General features: G+C 52.4%; 1 protein-coding gene across 1 annotated transcript in view; it reads right to left on the bottom strand.

The window, feature by feature from the left end:
* The window catches only part of LOC113834908 (Krueppel-like factor 13), a 48,610-nt gene extending 41,436 nt beyond the window's left edge, over positions 1 to 7,174 (bottom strand). Inside the window, exon 1 of the mRNA XM_027408066.2 lies at positions 6,135 to 7,174. Within this exon, the coding sequence (XP_027263867.1) occupies positions 6,135 to 6,711 (577 nt within the window). The 5' untranslated portion in view covers positions 6,712 to 7,174. The remainder of the gene's footprint in view (positions 1 to 6,134) is intronic.
* Positions 7,175 to 13,706: the final 6,532 nt, after the last annotated feature.

The following is a 13,706-nucleotide window of genomic DNA, read 5'->3' as shown; positions in this document are numbered from 1 at the left end:
CTTGCTTTTGTTGTTTGAGACAGGGTTCTCTGTGTAGTCCTGGCCATCTTGGAACTTGCTCTGTAGACCAGCCTGACCTCCAATTCAGAAATCCACATGCCTCTGTCTCCTGCGAACTGGGATTAAAGGCATGAGCCATCACTGCCTGACTATCCTTTGACTTTTAAAAGCCATCAAAAGCAGCACCACTTGTCTAGTCAAGGATCTTAGAATATTAGATATGGAAGCCAATCAAGGGTATGCAAGAGATGAGCATGAAGCAGGTGGCCCATCTCAGGGTATCAGTCCACAGGTTGATTAAAAAAAAACATGTCACTGTACAGCGGGGATCCAACAAGCTCATCTTAACCATGTGATCCAGCAAGGGACTAGTTGACATATCTTTCCCTGCCATTTCTGGTGAAAGAGATTCCCAACATCACCAGTCACACATTGATCAAGCCTCTTCAAGACAGGGTTCTCTGTGAGCCCTAGCTGTCCTGGAACTCACTCTGTGGACCAGGCTGTCCCTTAATTCACAGAGATCTACCCGATTCCCAAATGCTGGGATTAAAGGTGTGCACAACCGCCAGGCTTGGCCCAAATTCTTAAAGCTATACTTACTAAGTATGAGGTACCAAATTAATCCAGGGTATATGGGATGTTCTCCAGGACAAATGGGCTTCATTCCTAAATGTCAGTGTCTCCATTAGAGAGATGGCTCACAACCTGTAACTCCAGTTCCAGAGGATCTGATGCCCTCTTCTGACCTCCTTGAGCAGCAGGAACACACATGGTACAGGACACACATACATGCAAAATATCTATATGCTTAAAATAAATGTTTTTTACAAAGTCTTTTAAATGTCAAGTTTCTCAAATGGCCAGAAGACATGCTGTTCTAGACTCAAGGCAGCTAGGACAAAGTGTGTTGCCTACATAGAACCTGTGTGGAAATTTCGAGAGCCCTTACAGAAACAGAATACAGAAAGCACACACAACAGTTAAAGAGCCTGGGAAAGACAGAGAGGGAATAAGGGAACAGAGCATGGCACAGTATATAAACTTCTCGAGCTGGGGAGACCACACCGTATTTACTGTCCTACCCCTAAGCATTTGAGCAGTCATACAAATGAGGGAGGGGTGCCACTACGTCTCTGCAATACCAGGGTACCTCGCTTAACTGTGTCACTCAAAATTCTAGTCCAAGAAGAGTGGCAAAGAGACACATGGTCAGTATGTCCAAACTCAGAAAGAAGCACACAACCCAGTGAGAACCCATGATGCATCCTCACTGCAGTGTGAGCATGCCTTAACCCATCTGAAACCTAGTTTCCTCATTTGAAGTGAGTTCTTTTACTAGTTCTACATGGGGTTGCACACTCCTGAAATCCCAGCTAAACCCAGGAGATTGATCAAAAGCTGGATGTCACCCTTGGCTACATGAGAAGACCCTGCCTTGAGATAGCTCATTGACGGGGTACTTGCCTAGCATGCCCAGGTTTGACTCCCAGTACCACAAACACAAACAAGCAAATACAGTATCATAGGGTCCTTCTGAAGAAGTACAAAGATGCCTAACATCTAGCATGAAGTTACAGATGTGGTTGAGGGTTGTGTCACGCTAGATACATGGTTCTCAATCTGTGGGTCACATATTTACATTACTATTTGTAACAGTAGCAAAATTACAGCTATGAAGTAACAATGAAAATAATTTTATGGCGTTAAGGTTGAGAACCACTATCTCTAGACGTTTTTCAACAACTATGTAAACTGCCCTTTTAAAGTACAAACTGGATACATTTTAACACATCAGTATCTGAACATCTCTGTGAGAATGGTGGTTTGTACAGGGTCTCTAAATCTCTAACAAAGGCCCCAGGACTGTTGGGAGCAGGGATGATGTGCCCCTCCAGACAGCACCATAGACACCCCAGCACTGTGCTCCTTGGGTTCCTTCAGGTGTGTACTTAAATGCACACACCTCTACAAGTGTGTATGTGAGTGACTTTCTGTTTGTTTCTTCCACACCTTTGGGACATAATTCCTCTTGTCCCTTTGCTCTGCTACATCTAAGAAGCAAGTAACCACAGGATGTAAGTAGCAAGAGCAAGCAGGAGGACCTGGGGGTAGAGAGGCTGTCACAAGTTATTCTGATGACTGCAGAGCAAAGTCCCTCTCTGGAGACTGGAGGACTTCTAGCGCTGTGTACCCCAGATTCAAGGCCTCTTCTGGAATGAGCTCTAGCATATGACTTACTCTTGCCTGTCAGTACACCCCAGCCTGGTCAGGAAAGCCATCTCTGTGCAAGGAAGCACACTTAACTGCCACAGGGATTACACAATGAGTGAGCACTTCCAAGGGCCTGGAAAAGCCAGGAGAGCAGGCACAGGGCATGTGGGAGTGAGCCTGGTCTGAAGAGTCCAGTGTGGGTCTGGACTCTAAAGCTCTACCTGAGAAAAGAAGACCAAGAAATAAAAACTCTTTTGCGAGACAGTGGTGATACAGCAAATCTCTTCTCCCCAGGGGAGAGACCAAGAAGTGCGGCTGGCTCCTTGTCTTTCAGGCCAGCAGGCCCCACATGTGCTATAATCAGCCTGTAGTCACTCTGAGTAATGTGACCAAGTCTCTACAGAATCATCCACTTCTCAGCATCAAGACTGTCACCTACCAGCTAAATACAGCAGAACCAAATCCTGTGCTTTCAATGGATGACAGGAGGTCACATAAGTCATGACCTGGCCATATAACTGGCCATACCACTGAACACTTCTATCATAAAGAACAAAATGGTCTCCTTAAGTAAACATGTGGACTCCCTACTTCTTCTCTTCTTAAATGGCAATGTGGTATACACACATGCAAATCCACAGAGGATGCCTGGAAAGAGACACACAGTGCAGGAAGCAATAGGTAGCTGCGAGACAGTTCTCCGTGCTTGTAAAGGTTCATAAGAGGCCAGCAGAAGTCTGGGGGGTGGGGCAGAACTAGGAGCCATTGGTTTAGGTACATTCCTGGACAAAGGGCTGCCCATCAAGAAGCTTGGCTCCACCCTGGGTAAGAGAAGTTCTGCCAAAGTCTGTCTCTGCTGGGACAGACTGCCTTCTTTCTGGACAGTTAAGTCAGAGAGTACCAGTGAGAAGAGGGGCTGAAACACACTGCCCAAGAATCCCTTGCAGAATCGAATCCCTGCTTCAATGGAGAAGGATACATTTTCAGGCTAACCCCTACCCTGTGAATTAATTCTGGAAACAGGTAGGAGTGATCTTAAGAGCAGGTGACCACAAACCTTACTCCTGCCTGCAGGGGAGGACTATGCCCAACACTACGCTTACCTTCCTCAGAGTGCCCTGGGGGCCACTAAATAGCCCAGCCCAGGGAGCATACAGAAATATTTTAGTTATAGGTGCCACAAGGATAAGAACATGAAATAATTTTGAAAACAATTCTTTATGGGAACAAGGAGGCAGTAGCAGTCTATTCAGTGTATCTCTGAAGACTGAGTGACCCAGCATTCCAGTACCCGTCAACCATGTAAGACTCTGCCAACCATGCAAGACTCTGCGGTGCTGGAGAGCTTGCTGCTCAATGGAGTAGGCCTTCTAGAAGTTCTCCATTTCCACCATACCCCAACCTCCAAAATTGCAGCATTTCTTTGTTTTGTGCATTTGCTATAATACCAACTACTGAATTGTGAGAGGCAAGGTCCAGAGGACTCCGAGGGAGGGAGGAGTTATTACCTTGTAGCTAAGCCGGAGGGCAGCTCTCTACAACTTGCTATTCAAGACCCTTGCCCTTCCCAAAGTCACTAAACATGCCCCCCCCCCCTTTCCAGGTGGTCATGGCACATGTCACCAAAAGCGTTGCCGGGTCCGTTGTTGACTAAGGTGGCTACAATAACCACTCCTGCCCCAAACTATTATTCTCCAGGCGGGTACTGAGGTGGAGGCATGGCCTCAGTCAGTCACTATACGCTGTGACCCACAAACCACCCCAGAGCCAGAGCCTACGCGGAAGCCCCTGGAACCACCTTGCCTGATTCTCCCTTCTGTGCCCAACACTCTCCCTATTTCCCTCACGAAAGTGAGTTATTTAAGCGCTCCAAGGTCTAGCAATGGCTTCCCAGGGCTTCCCGGACCAAGAGGCTGAATCAGACTCCACCCTGAAGCAGGCATTTGAGATGTGCAACTCTCGTTATCAGACTCACCTGGTACCAAATAAAACGCAGCCTAGACATTTACAGACTTCCAAATCCCCGCTCTCAAGGGAGCCTGGAACTTTACAGCCACCCGAAGGTGGTGCCTCCCTTTATCTCAACACACAAGGAGGGCGCCCCGGTTGCCTACCCTAGATCGTATAGCACACTATGGGCACTCCAAAGAAGGCCGGTTCTAGCCTCTTCTACCTGCTCTGAGTTTCCTGGCGCTCCGGAGAGAATGGCTCCCTCCCCACTACTGAAGACGCGGTCCTCAGCGCCCCCAAACGTTTTCTAAACGCCAACTGAGAGTGAAAGGAGGAGCGAGGCAACAAGGAAAACATCTTGGACCCAACCCGCCCACGACGGCCAGCCCCTCCCTTCAAACAAGCCCTCCGCATTTCACCAGATCGGCTACCCGGTACTGCAAGTGGGAAGTCACGGTGAAATATTCTGCCCCAAGATTTCTCAATCCTATAGCTGGTCTCCGAACACCCCAAACCTCACCCAACACTCTTGGTCCATCAGGTTCTGAACCCAGCTCTGCTTCTCCCCCACGGCCACACCCACCCCAGCGGTCGCTTTTCCTAGCAGAACTGGGAGCCCTACACAAACCCCACCCACCTCCTGGGCTCACACACCATTAATTTTTGACTATGAATGCCTGGAAACGGCCCGGTCTTCACTCAACCCCATCACCTGCCACGCGGTTTGGGCAAAGGGCTGAGACCCTCCACCCCCACAGGAAAAGTTCGCCAGTGAACCCCTAGCCTGGAAGACGGCAGAGTTCAGGCGCGCCCCATTACAAAAGTACCGGCAGAAAGGCCTTGGGCTCTATTCTCCCCGGCTTCAGTGTCTTCTGGTGCTTTTTGGTCAGCCACTTAACTGTTTTAGCAACAAAAAAAGTACAGCCCCTGGTAACAAAGCAACGGAACTAAGTGTTTTTGCAGCGAACTTGCCTCAAAGCTGTAAAAAGAGTTAAGTGTCACAGAAGAGTTTCCGTGAGCTCAAAGGAAATACAACTAAATGTTTGCACCGCCGTGTTAACACCAAAAACAAGGGTGAGGGCTTCCATATATGAATCAACTACCAAGAGTCTGGTCCGAGCGCGGCGAAGTGGTGCCCGGAAACCACAAAAGCGAGTGACCCTACGCCACCCAGGTGGCAGGCTCTAACCGGCCGCCTTGGTACAGGTGCCCGCACCCAGCCCAGGAGCAGGTGAAAGTTGGGCCAGAAAGGGCAGTGAATAGAGCGCGCCTTCCTAGAGAAAGCGCAGCCCCCTGCGGCCGGGCGCGCCCCCGCCGGCCGGATGGGCTGGGGCTCCCACAAAGAGCCCGCGGGTGGGGAGTGAGGGCTGGGACCGCCCCCCGCGTCGGCCTGCGCCGCCGCTGGGTCGGGTTGCGACAAATTAAACCTTAGAGCGCTGGAAAAATTACAGGAAGAAGAGAGCGAAGAATGTGCCGAGTGGCTGAAGGGATCCCTGTCCCCGGGTGAACTTCGGCCGCCCGAGCCGGCCCCTCCCTAGCCTGAGCGCGCCCGGAGCCCTGGGGAGGGGGGATGGCGAAGCTCGAGCCTCGGCAGCACCCACGCCCCAATCGGGGTGCGCCGGCCGCCCCCCAGCCACCTCGAGCGCACCTGCCCGCGCCGCCCGCAACCCGGATGACGACATCCACCCCGCGGCCCCGCCCCAAGAACCCGGGAGGGGGCGTGCCCGATGGGGGCGCGGTCGCCGAGAGGGCGCCGGCTCCAAGCGCCCCGGCCGGCCAGCGTCACGCGAGGCCGGAGCGCCAGGGCAGGGGCGCGGCCGCGATCGCTCTCAGCTCCCGGCTCCCCGCCCCCGGTCCCGGCCCCGGTCCCGGCCCCTACAGCGCTGGGCCGAGAGCTCTGGGGGCGTGGCCGTCCCCGAGCAGTCAGTCCCTAGTCCGCTTGATCGCGGCGTTCGGGCCGCCCCACTGACCTGTGTGAGTTCTCAGGTGCGCCTTGAGGTGCGAAGATTTCCCGTAAACTTTCTCGCAGCCCGCGTAGTGGCACTTGTGCTTCCTCTGCGGGGACTCGAGGTCTGCGCGACTCCGGCCCCGCCGACCCCTTTGTCTGAGGCCGGGCTCGCCGCTCCCCGCGGGCCCCGGCTCCGGCTCCAGTGCCGCCTCGGGCTCGCTCCACGCGGGGCTGGGGGGCGCGGCCGGCGCGCCTGCTTGTCCCGGGGGGCGGGCTCTGGGCGGGCGGCGGCGCAGGGGCGCGGGCGGCAGGCGGCAGGGGGTCCTCGCCTTGCGCGCAGCGGCCCCTTCTCTGCGTTCCGCGGGGGCGGGCGCCGGCGCCTGCTGGTTGAGGTCCGCTAGGATCCGCGCCACCACGAAAAGCGAGGCGCTGTCCTTGCCGTCGCGGCGTTCGTCAACGCGGGGCAGTGTGGGGGCGGCGGCGGCCGCGCCCTCGGGCCGGGGCTCAGGCCCTTCCCGCGGCTCGTGCACGACTGCGCGGCTAGACATAGACACGAGGCACTCGGCGGCAAAGTGATCCACATAGGCGGCGGCTGCCATGCTGCGGGCTTGGGCGCGCGGTGCTCTCGCCGAGTCGTCAGCGGCGCATCCGCACCCACGGCCTCCGGAGAGCGCGGGGGGGCGGGGCGCGGCGCGCCCTCTTCTCCGGCTGGGCTGGGCTAGGCTGGGCGCGCAGCCGCTTCTGCCGTCACCCGCGCGGCTCCGCGTCCGCCTGGCCGGGTACTGGAGGGTGAGCGCATGGGGGGCTCCAACGAGGAGGGTCCGCGTGCGGCGTCAGGGCCGGCTTGTCTTACGGATGTCGAGCGGCGATGTTAGGCACGACCCCTGCAAGTTGCGGTCGCAGTTCCACCGTGCATTGTGGCAGGCGGGACAGCCTCCGTGCGCGCCGCTGCTCGGTGTGGGCGGACCGGCCCCGGGGGTGGGCGGGGCCGGGGCCACATCTGGACCCGACGTCAGCCCCCAGCCACATCCTGGCGGCGCAGGTTACAGGCGGCAGCGGCCGCAGGGAGCAGCGCGCACGAAGGGGGCGGGGAGCCTGGAGCGCGCACCAGAGGGACCGTGCGGTCGCGCGCCCGCGCCCTGTGAGGGGCGTGGCCAGTGGCAGACGCGAACGCCATTGGCTCTTGAGTACTCTAGCCCGCCAATCCGGGCCTCCAGAGGGCCCTACTGGCCGCGGGACCTGCGCGCGCCAGTGGGCGTGCCCCTGGACCTGCAGGAGGAGGGGCGGAAATCGGAGCCCAGCGCGCGGCACGGTGACGCATGACGTTCGAGGGTGGCGGGCCGCGGTGTAGCGGCGCAGGGTTGGGGCGCGTGCCTCCCGCAGCGGGAACCCCGCCGGGCCTTTCCATGCCAGGGCTTTTGTGCGCAGGCAACCGTGGGTGGTGCGAGGATGGCAACGCTGGGGAGGGCACCCTGTGGTCGCTCCGCCCGCCGGCAGCGCGGGCGAGGTGGCGTATCCGTCTCGGCGGGACCTAGGCGGCCAGCCTCGCCTATGGGCGGGACACTGCCGCTCCTCACCCCACCGCAGCGGAGTTCTCGGGTGGCCGGGCTTGTATTGCAGCCTCCAGCCATCTCAACACTCTGCCCCATTGAGCTCCAGTCCTCGGCGCAGCCCTGGCGAGAGCCAAGTCACCACCGGGCCGCCCCGCCCCCGCGCGGCCGCGCTGCCCTTGAGCCCCTGTTAACCTGGCTGGTGCAGGGCCCACCACTGCCAGTGCTGAGTGAGTGAGCTACGTGCTGGGGCTGCGGTCGCGGCTGTTCAGGGAACACAGGGCCCCTTCCTCCCCCTTCCTGCCCCAGGCCTGCTGCCAACTTCTCCAGGCCGCCCCTCTCCCACCGCGGTCGGTCGTGGAGGCTTCAAACACCACCAGCTGCGAGGACCCCGCCCAGGGCGCCCCACCCATCCACTGTCTGGGCCTCTAAAGGAAATGCTCCTCTGAGTCCTGCCGGGGCCTTCCAACCAGGCCACCTTGCTCTAGAGTCTAGACACACATTCATATCGTTCTCTCCAAACACACTAGGCCATCGTCAGAGAGACCATAGCTTCCTACTGCCTTTCAACCAATCTTAACGCACTTTTCAGGACTCTGGCCGTGGCTGGCCTCTGACCTGTGAGAACAGGGTCAGCAGCTTCTGCTTTCCATTGTGGGTGATGCCTTGAAACAAGTCAGCCATCAGCATGTCGGGGAGGCCCCCCGATGGTCCACTCTAGAGGACTAAAGCAGGGGCAAATCACCTCCTATGGCAAAATTAAGAACCATGGTTCTGACTTCAAGTTCTCCGCCTCCAAATTTATTGAGAGCCTTGAATAGAAAAGACTTTGACTTCTGTTAACCACGGGAAACTGAACAATTTGGAATTTTCAGTTGTGAAACTTAGGTTAACGTCTGAGCTCCTCTGAGTGCTAATACACACCCTCAATTTCCTCACTGTCTCTGGTGGAGAAGCTAGATCAAGGCTCTGTAGGAGGGTCTCAACTTGGCAGAAAGTAGTCATCTTTGTTCCAGGCAGATTGTGTTGATGACATTTAAGACACTGTGTCCTGACCAAGTGGTGACTCAGAATGTTCCTCTGTTCCCACCACATGCCACAGACAGTCATTTCATTGGGAAAGAGCTGGCCCCTACTCTGCCTTTCTAGCCATGTGTTCCTTCCTGACCCTCTGAAGTCAGGGGGATTCTTGTGCTTTCCTGGTTAGCTCTGCCTGCACTGACTGGTGAGCCTTCCTAACACATGCACTATTCTAGGTGTTGTACTACATCATAGGCGTCTATGGTAGCCTAAGTCAATGGACCGTTACCCTGACATGCGCCATCCAAGCCTCCTTTTGATGGTGGCCTCGCAAAGGGTTTTCCCTGTGCCGATGGGGCATTTTAGATACCACAGTCAGCACCTCAAATGATGTCTAAGCAGTTCACTCACTGAGAACTTAATGGCTGGGCTCTCAAGCCTGGTCATTCTTGTCCCAAGCACAAATGGAAATATCCTAGGGGTACAGTTCTCCTCTCCAGTGAACATCTCATAGCTGTGGTTCCATGTTTCCTTGCTGTTAGGATTTTGACAACAATGGCATAGGTAGGTGAGAGTAAGAATAATTCCTTTTAGCTGGAAGCAAGAGGGAAAAAAAAAAAAAAAACAGATCAGGGTGGACCAAGTGAGAGCAAGTAAACCTTGAAGAGACTAAATATGGGAGAAGTTTTGAGGTGAAGGTGGTAGTTGGGTCAACTTTAACTGCCCTTTGGATCCTCTGAAACAACCTCAACTATAAGAAAAATATCTCAACTATAAGACAAAAATGCACAAGGACAGGAGCAGGAGAGGAAGCAGCTGCAGCCAGTAATGCTAAAAAGTCCCCACAGACCCAAGAAAATGAAAGCCTGAAATAGGAAGGAAAGCTTTCCCCACAAGGTTCACAAATGGTAGCAGTGAGCACTTCTGGAATGGAAGAGAGAGCCTGTTCCTGGTGATGCTCAGATCCCCTGTCAGCCCTGTGCTACCTTACAGCAGCCCCCTTCCTCTTCCTGAGGAGAGACTATGTGTGTATCTAAAGCAGTTAAAGATGAGTCCCCAAACAGAGTGGCAGAGGCAGCTCAAAAGAGAGGTGCAGAGGTAGTGGCTTAACACTGGGATCAGGGTCAAGTGAACATGTACCTACTGACATATACAAGCCCCTTTCAGGGATTTCATGGCACAGGGATCCAGGAGCCTAGGAGAGGCTTTTGGGTTGAGTAACAGGAACCATCAGCACAGTTTCACATCCATAGTTGCTCAGATGTCCAATTAGCATACTGCAGAGAAGGCCACAGTGAAAAGTGCCACTTGGCACAGAACTTCTGATCCATCTCAGTCCTTCCCAGGCAAATAGGAGTGGGCAGCTGAGCTGACATGTCAAAAGGCCTGTATCAGGAAATACAAAGCCTCAATAGGTTTTTGTTTTGCTTTGTTTGTTTGTTTGTTTTTTAAGTTGTAGGAAACAAGCCATGTAGAGGGAGTGGTAAACATCAATAAAACTACCAATAACATAAGTAGGGAAATGTGCAAGGATGCCACAATCTACAAAAGGGAAGTATGTGTGAAGAAAGAGTAGGGGATAAAAAGAAAGCATTCTTGGAGCTTGAAAGAAAGTAGCAAGCATATATATGACAAAGTCTTCAAGGGAAATACTGGGAGGGAGCACTAACCAGAAAGAATTCACAACAGCATAAAATGGAAAGAAGAGAAGGGGGGGGGGATGTTAATTAGAGAATCAACCAGACGGGAAGTGCTTTGGTCAGTTAATAGGAGCCCTAACGTGGTAGAAAATCATTAGTCCAATGACAGTTTTAACAATGTGTTGGAGGCTGGGTGTTGATGGCACACGCCTTTAATCCCAGCACTCGGGAGGCAGAGGCAGAGGCAGGCGGATCTCTGTGAGTTTGAGGCCAGCCTGGTCTCCAGAGAGAGTGCCAGGATAGGCTCCAAAGCTACACCGAGAAACCCTGTCTCGAAAAAACAAACAAAAAACAAAACAAAACAAAATGTGTTGGGAAGTCCATGGAGAGTGAGGGCATAAGAGAAGATCCCCACACTGTGTCTTATCACTCTTGAGTTTCTGAGTGTCAGAAAAAGTGGTCTGATGTTGACTACCCTTCACATGCACACTCCAGTCAGAACAGTGGGCTTCTCACAGCTGGGGTACTTGCTAGGATCAAAGAAACAGATTTGGGAATGCTAAAGCAAAACTACCATAGCCTTCACCCAGCATACAGTGAACCAAGCATAGGCATTCACCAACAGGGATGCATTCTGGGAAGTGTTTCCTTAAGCAATTATATTGCTGTGAGCATTGCAGAGTCTGTTCATGCAAGCCTGAATGTTGTGTGTTAGTAACCCCAAGATATGTGGCATGTTTTTATGCTGAACCGACACAGAAAACATAAATAATATTCTTTACCATAATTTAGATAGTTGTACCCAAAAGTTGTTAAAGGCTTAGTTCAGGCTGCAGTACCTTGGGATATGTTGAAGCTAGAGATAGAGCCTAGTGAAGCATGTCCTTGGGGGTATGCCCTTGGGGATAAAAGGACCCTGGACCACCTTCTGCATCATCCTTGCTTCACTCTTACTATTATTCTGGGACTGGAATCTCTAAAACTGTGTGCCAGAATAACTATTTCCTGGGCTTGGCTGTAGTGGTGTGTGCCTTTGATTCCAGCACTCAGGAGACAGAGGCAGGCAGATCTCTGTGAGTTTAAGGCCAGCCTGGTCTAAAGAGTGAGTTCCAGGACAGCCAGAGCTACACAGAGAAATCCTGTTTTCAATACTAAACAAAACAATTTCCTGTTTTAAAATTCATCCCAGGTATTATGTTTTAGCAACAAAGCTAACACACTATTTTACAGCAATCTTTAAGTAGGACTATACACTGAATGATAAGAGTAGCAGGTATCAGGAGTGCCTGTGCTATGCTTTTTGATGACTGACAGAACAGTATGTTTGTTTGTGCCAACACCCCAGGTAACTTACTTATTGCTCTGTGATCATTGCCATGGTTGGCACATTGGATGTGATAGGACTGACTCTATTAGAGATTTCTTTAGGCATCGTGGTGGTGTATGTTGTCTATAACTGACAGAAACTTGGTTACACAGCCTGACTGTATTTTTAGATGCAAGTGTTTTCAAAAAGTTTCCTTCCCCTTCTGGGGAAATGCAGCCTTTCTTGTGATCGGAGCTACCTGAGGTTGTGAGTCACCAAAATGTAGAGGACAAGAAAGGGGCATATGATCCAGGAAGCAGGGCACTAGACACAGGATAGAGGGGAGGGGAAGTTCCAGGCCAGAGCTGCCCTGATGCTTGCTCAAGAGCTTGGAGTGACAGCATCCTCCATCAGTCAGAAGGGGCTGTGCTGCAGATCTTTGTTTCTGGCGTACTGCACATCCATCATGAGGTGCCTGCCATCAGCAGGTGGATGGAAAAGCCTCTGTCTGCAGTGTGTTGGTTGCCATGGCAGAGGCAAAGGAAGAATGTTAACCTTGCTATTACTCACCTCCTCTCCCTGCACAAGATACATTTCCTCTCTGGGTGGCCTGACCCAATCTGAAGTGCCTTTTTAATCTGGGATGGAAGGAATTCACTGAAACACATTGCATGGCATCCAACTGAAGGCCCGGAACCTCCCTAAAATGATCAAATTTCTTCACATAGCCCATATGGTTCCTGGTGGTCTAGAGGCTTAAAAGTAAGTTGTCAGTACCCCATCCCTCGCTGTGTCTTAGGTGGATTAAGACATTTGGAACCTTTAACAGGTGGGGGCTAAGTGTGGGTAGGTCAGTCATTGAGAGTACCAACCTCAGAAGGGGTGAATGCTGTTTTCTGGGAACACATGAGCACCGACAAAAATGAGTTGTTGGAAATGGTACAGAGATGGCTTAATGGTTAACAGCACTTGTAGCTCTTGCAGAAGACTCAGTTTCCCTTCCTAGAACCTACATGGTAGCTCAAAACCACCCGTAATTCCAGTTCCATTGGATCTGACCCCTTCTTAACAGTGGCCAATCTCATGGGGCCATACAATCTTGGACTTAAACAAACCTCTTTTCTTCCTGAAGTAGCAGTCTCTGGTATTTTGTTAGAGCAACAACAACAAAAGAACTCACACACCTCTCCTATATATAATTCACTGTACAGGAGGGCATAGGGACAGAGTCACACCACAACACAGCCCTATACAGGGGGTCACACAGCAGACAGAATCCATAACAGCTTTGCCATCTTGCCAGGCAGATATGGCCCCTGCCATGAAGGAAAAAAAGAAAAAAGAAAAAAAAGAAAAGAAAAGAAAAGAAAAAGTCAGTAATTCTCAGGTCCCTTGCCCTACTCCCAGGGTTTGTCCTTTGCTGCCATCTTCTTTGGCTTCTCATGAAGGACACTGGGGATTATGTCCTTGGGGAAGGGGCTGAGTAGTTACCTCAAGCCACTTCCTATGTGTATAAGATGAAAGCAAAGGTTATTTTTAGTCACAGTTGTGTATCAATTCACAGGTGCCTTGGCACTACTGTTTTCTCAAAATGCAGGGAAGGTCTTAACTGTGTCAGAAATCAGTTTTGCATCAGAAGACACACACACACACACACACACACACACACACACACACACACACACACACCACTGCAATCAAAGTGTCTCAACAAGGCAAAACTTTACTACAGTACCAGAGGGTGTGCTCAGAGGAGCAAGCACACTGAGACAGGTGCACTTGTCTTTTATTTTAACTCAAGTCGTGACTATGTCTTTGCCCCACTGGCTGGAGTCTGACCTTAGCCTTTCCAGAATGTTTAGATTGATGCCAGCCCAGCAGAGTTGGCACATGCTTTTAATCCCAGCACTTGGCAGGCAGAGGCAGGCAGGTCTCAGTGAGTCTGTGAGTTCAAGGCCGGCCTGGTCTACATGATGAGTTCCAAGACAACCAGGGTTATACAGAGAAATTCTGTCAGAGACAGAAAGAAAGAGGCTCTAGTGCTGAACATGGTGGTGATCACCTGTAATCCCAGCCCA

The sequence above is a fragment of the Cricetulus griseus genome, chromosome 3, assembly GCF_003668045.3.
Source record: "Cricetulus griseus strain 17A/GY chromosome 3, alternate assembly CriGri-PICRH-1.0, whole genome shotgun sequence".
Classification (NCBI taxonomy): Eukaryota; Metazoa; Chordata; class Mammalia; order Rodentia; family Cricetidae; genus Cricetulus; species Cricetulus griseus.
This window is presented reverse-complemented; position numbering and strand designations above follow the sequence as displayed.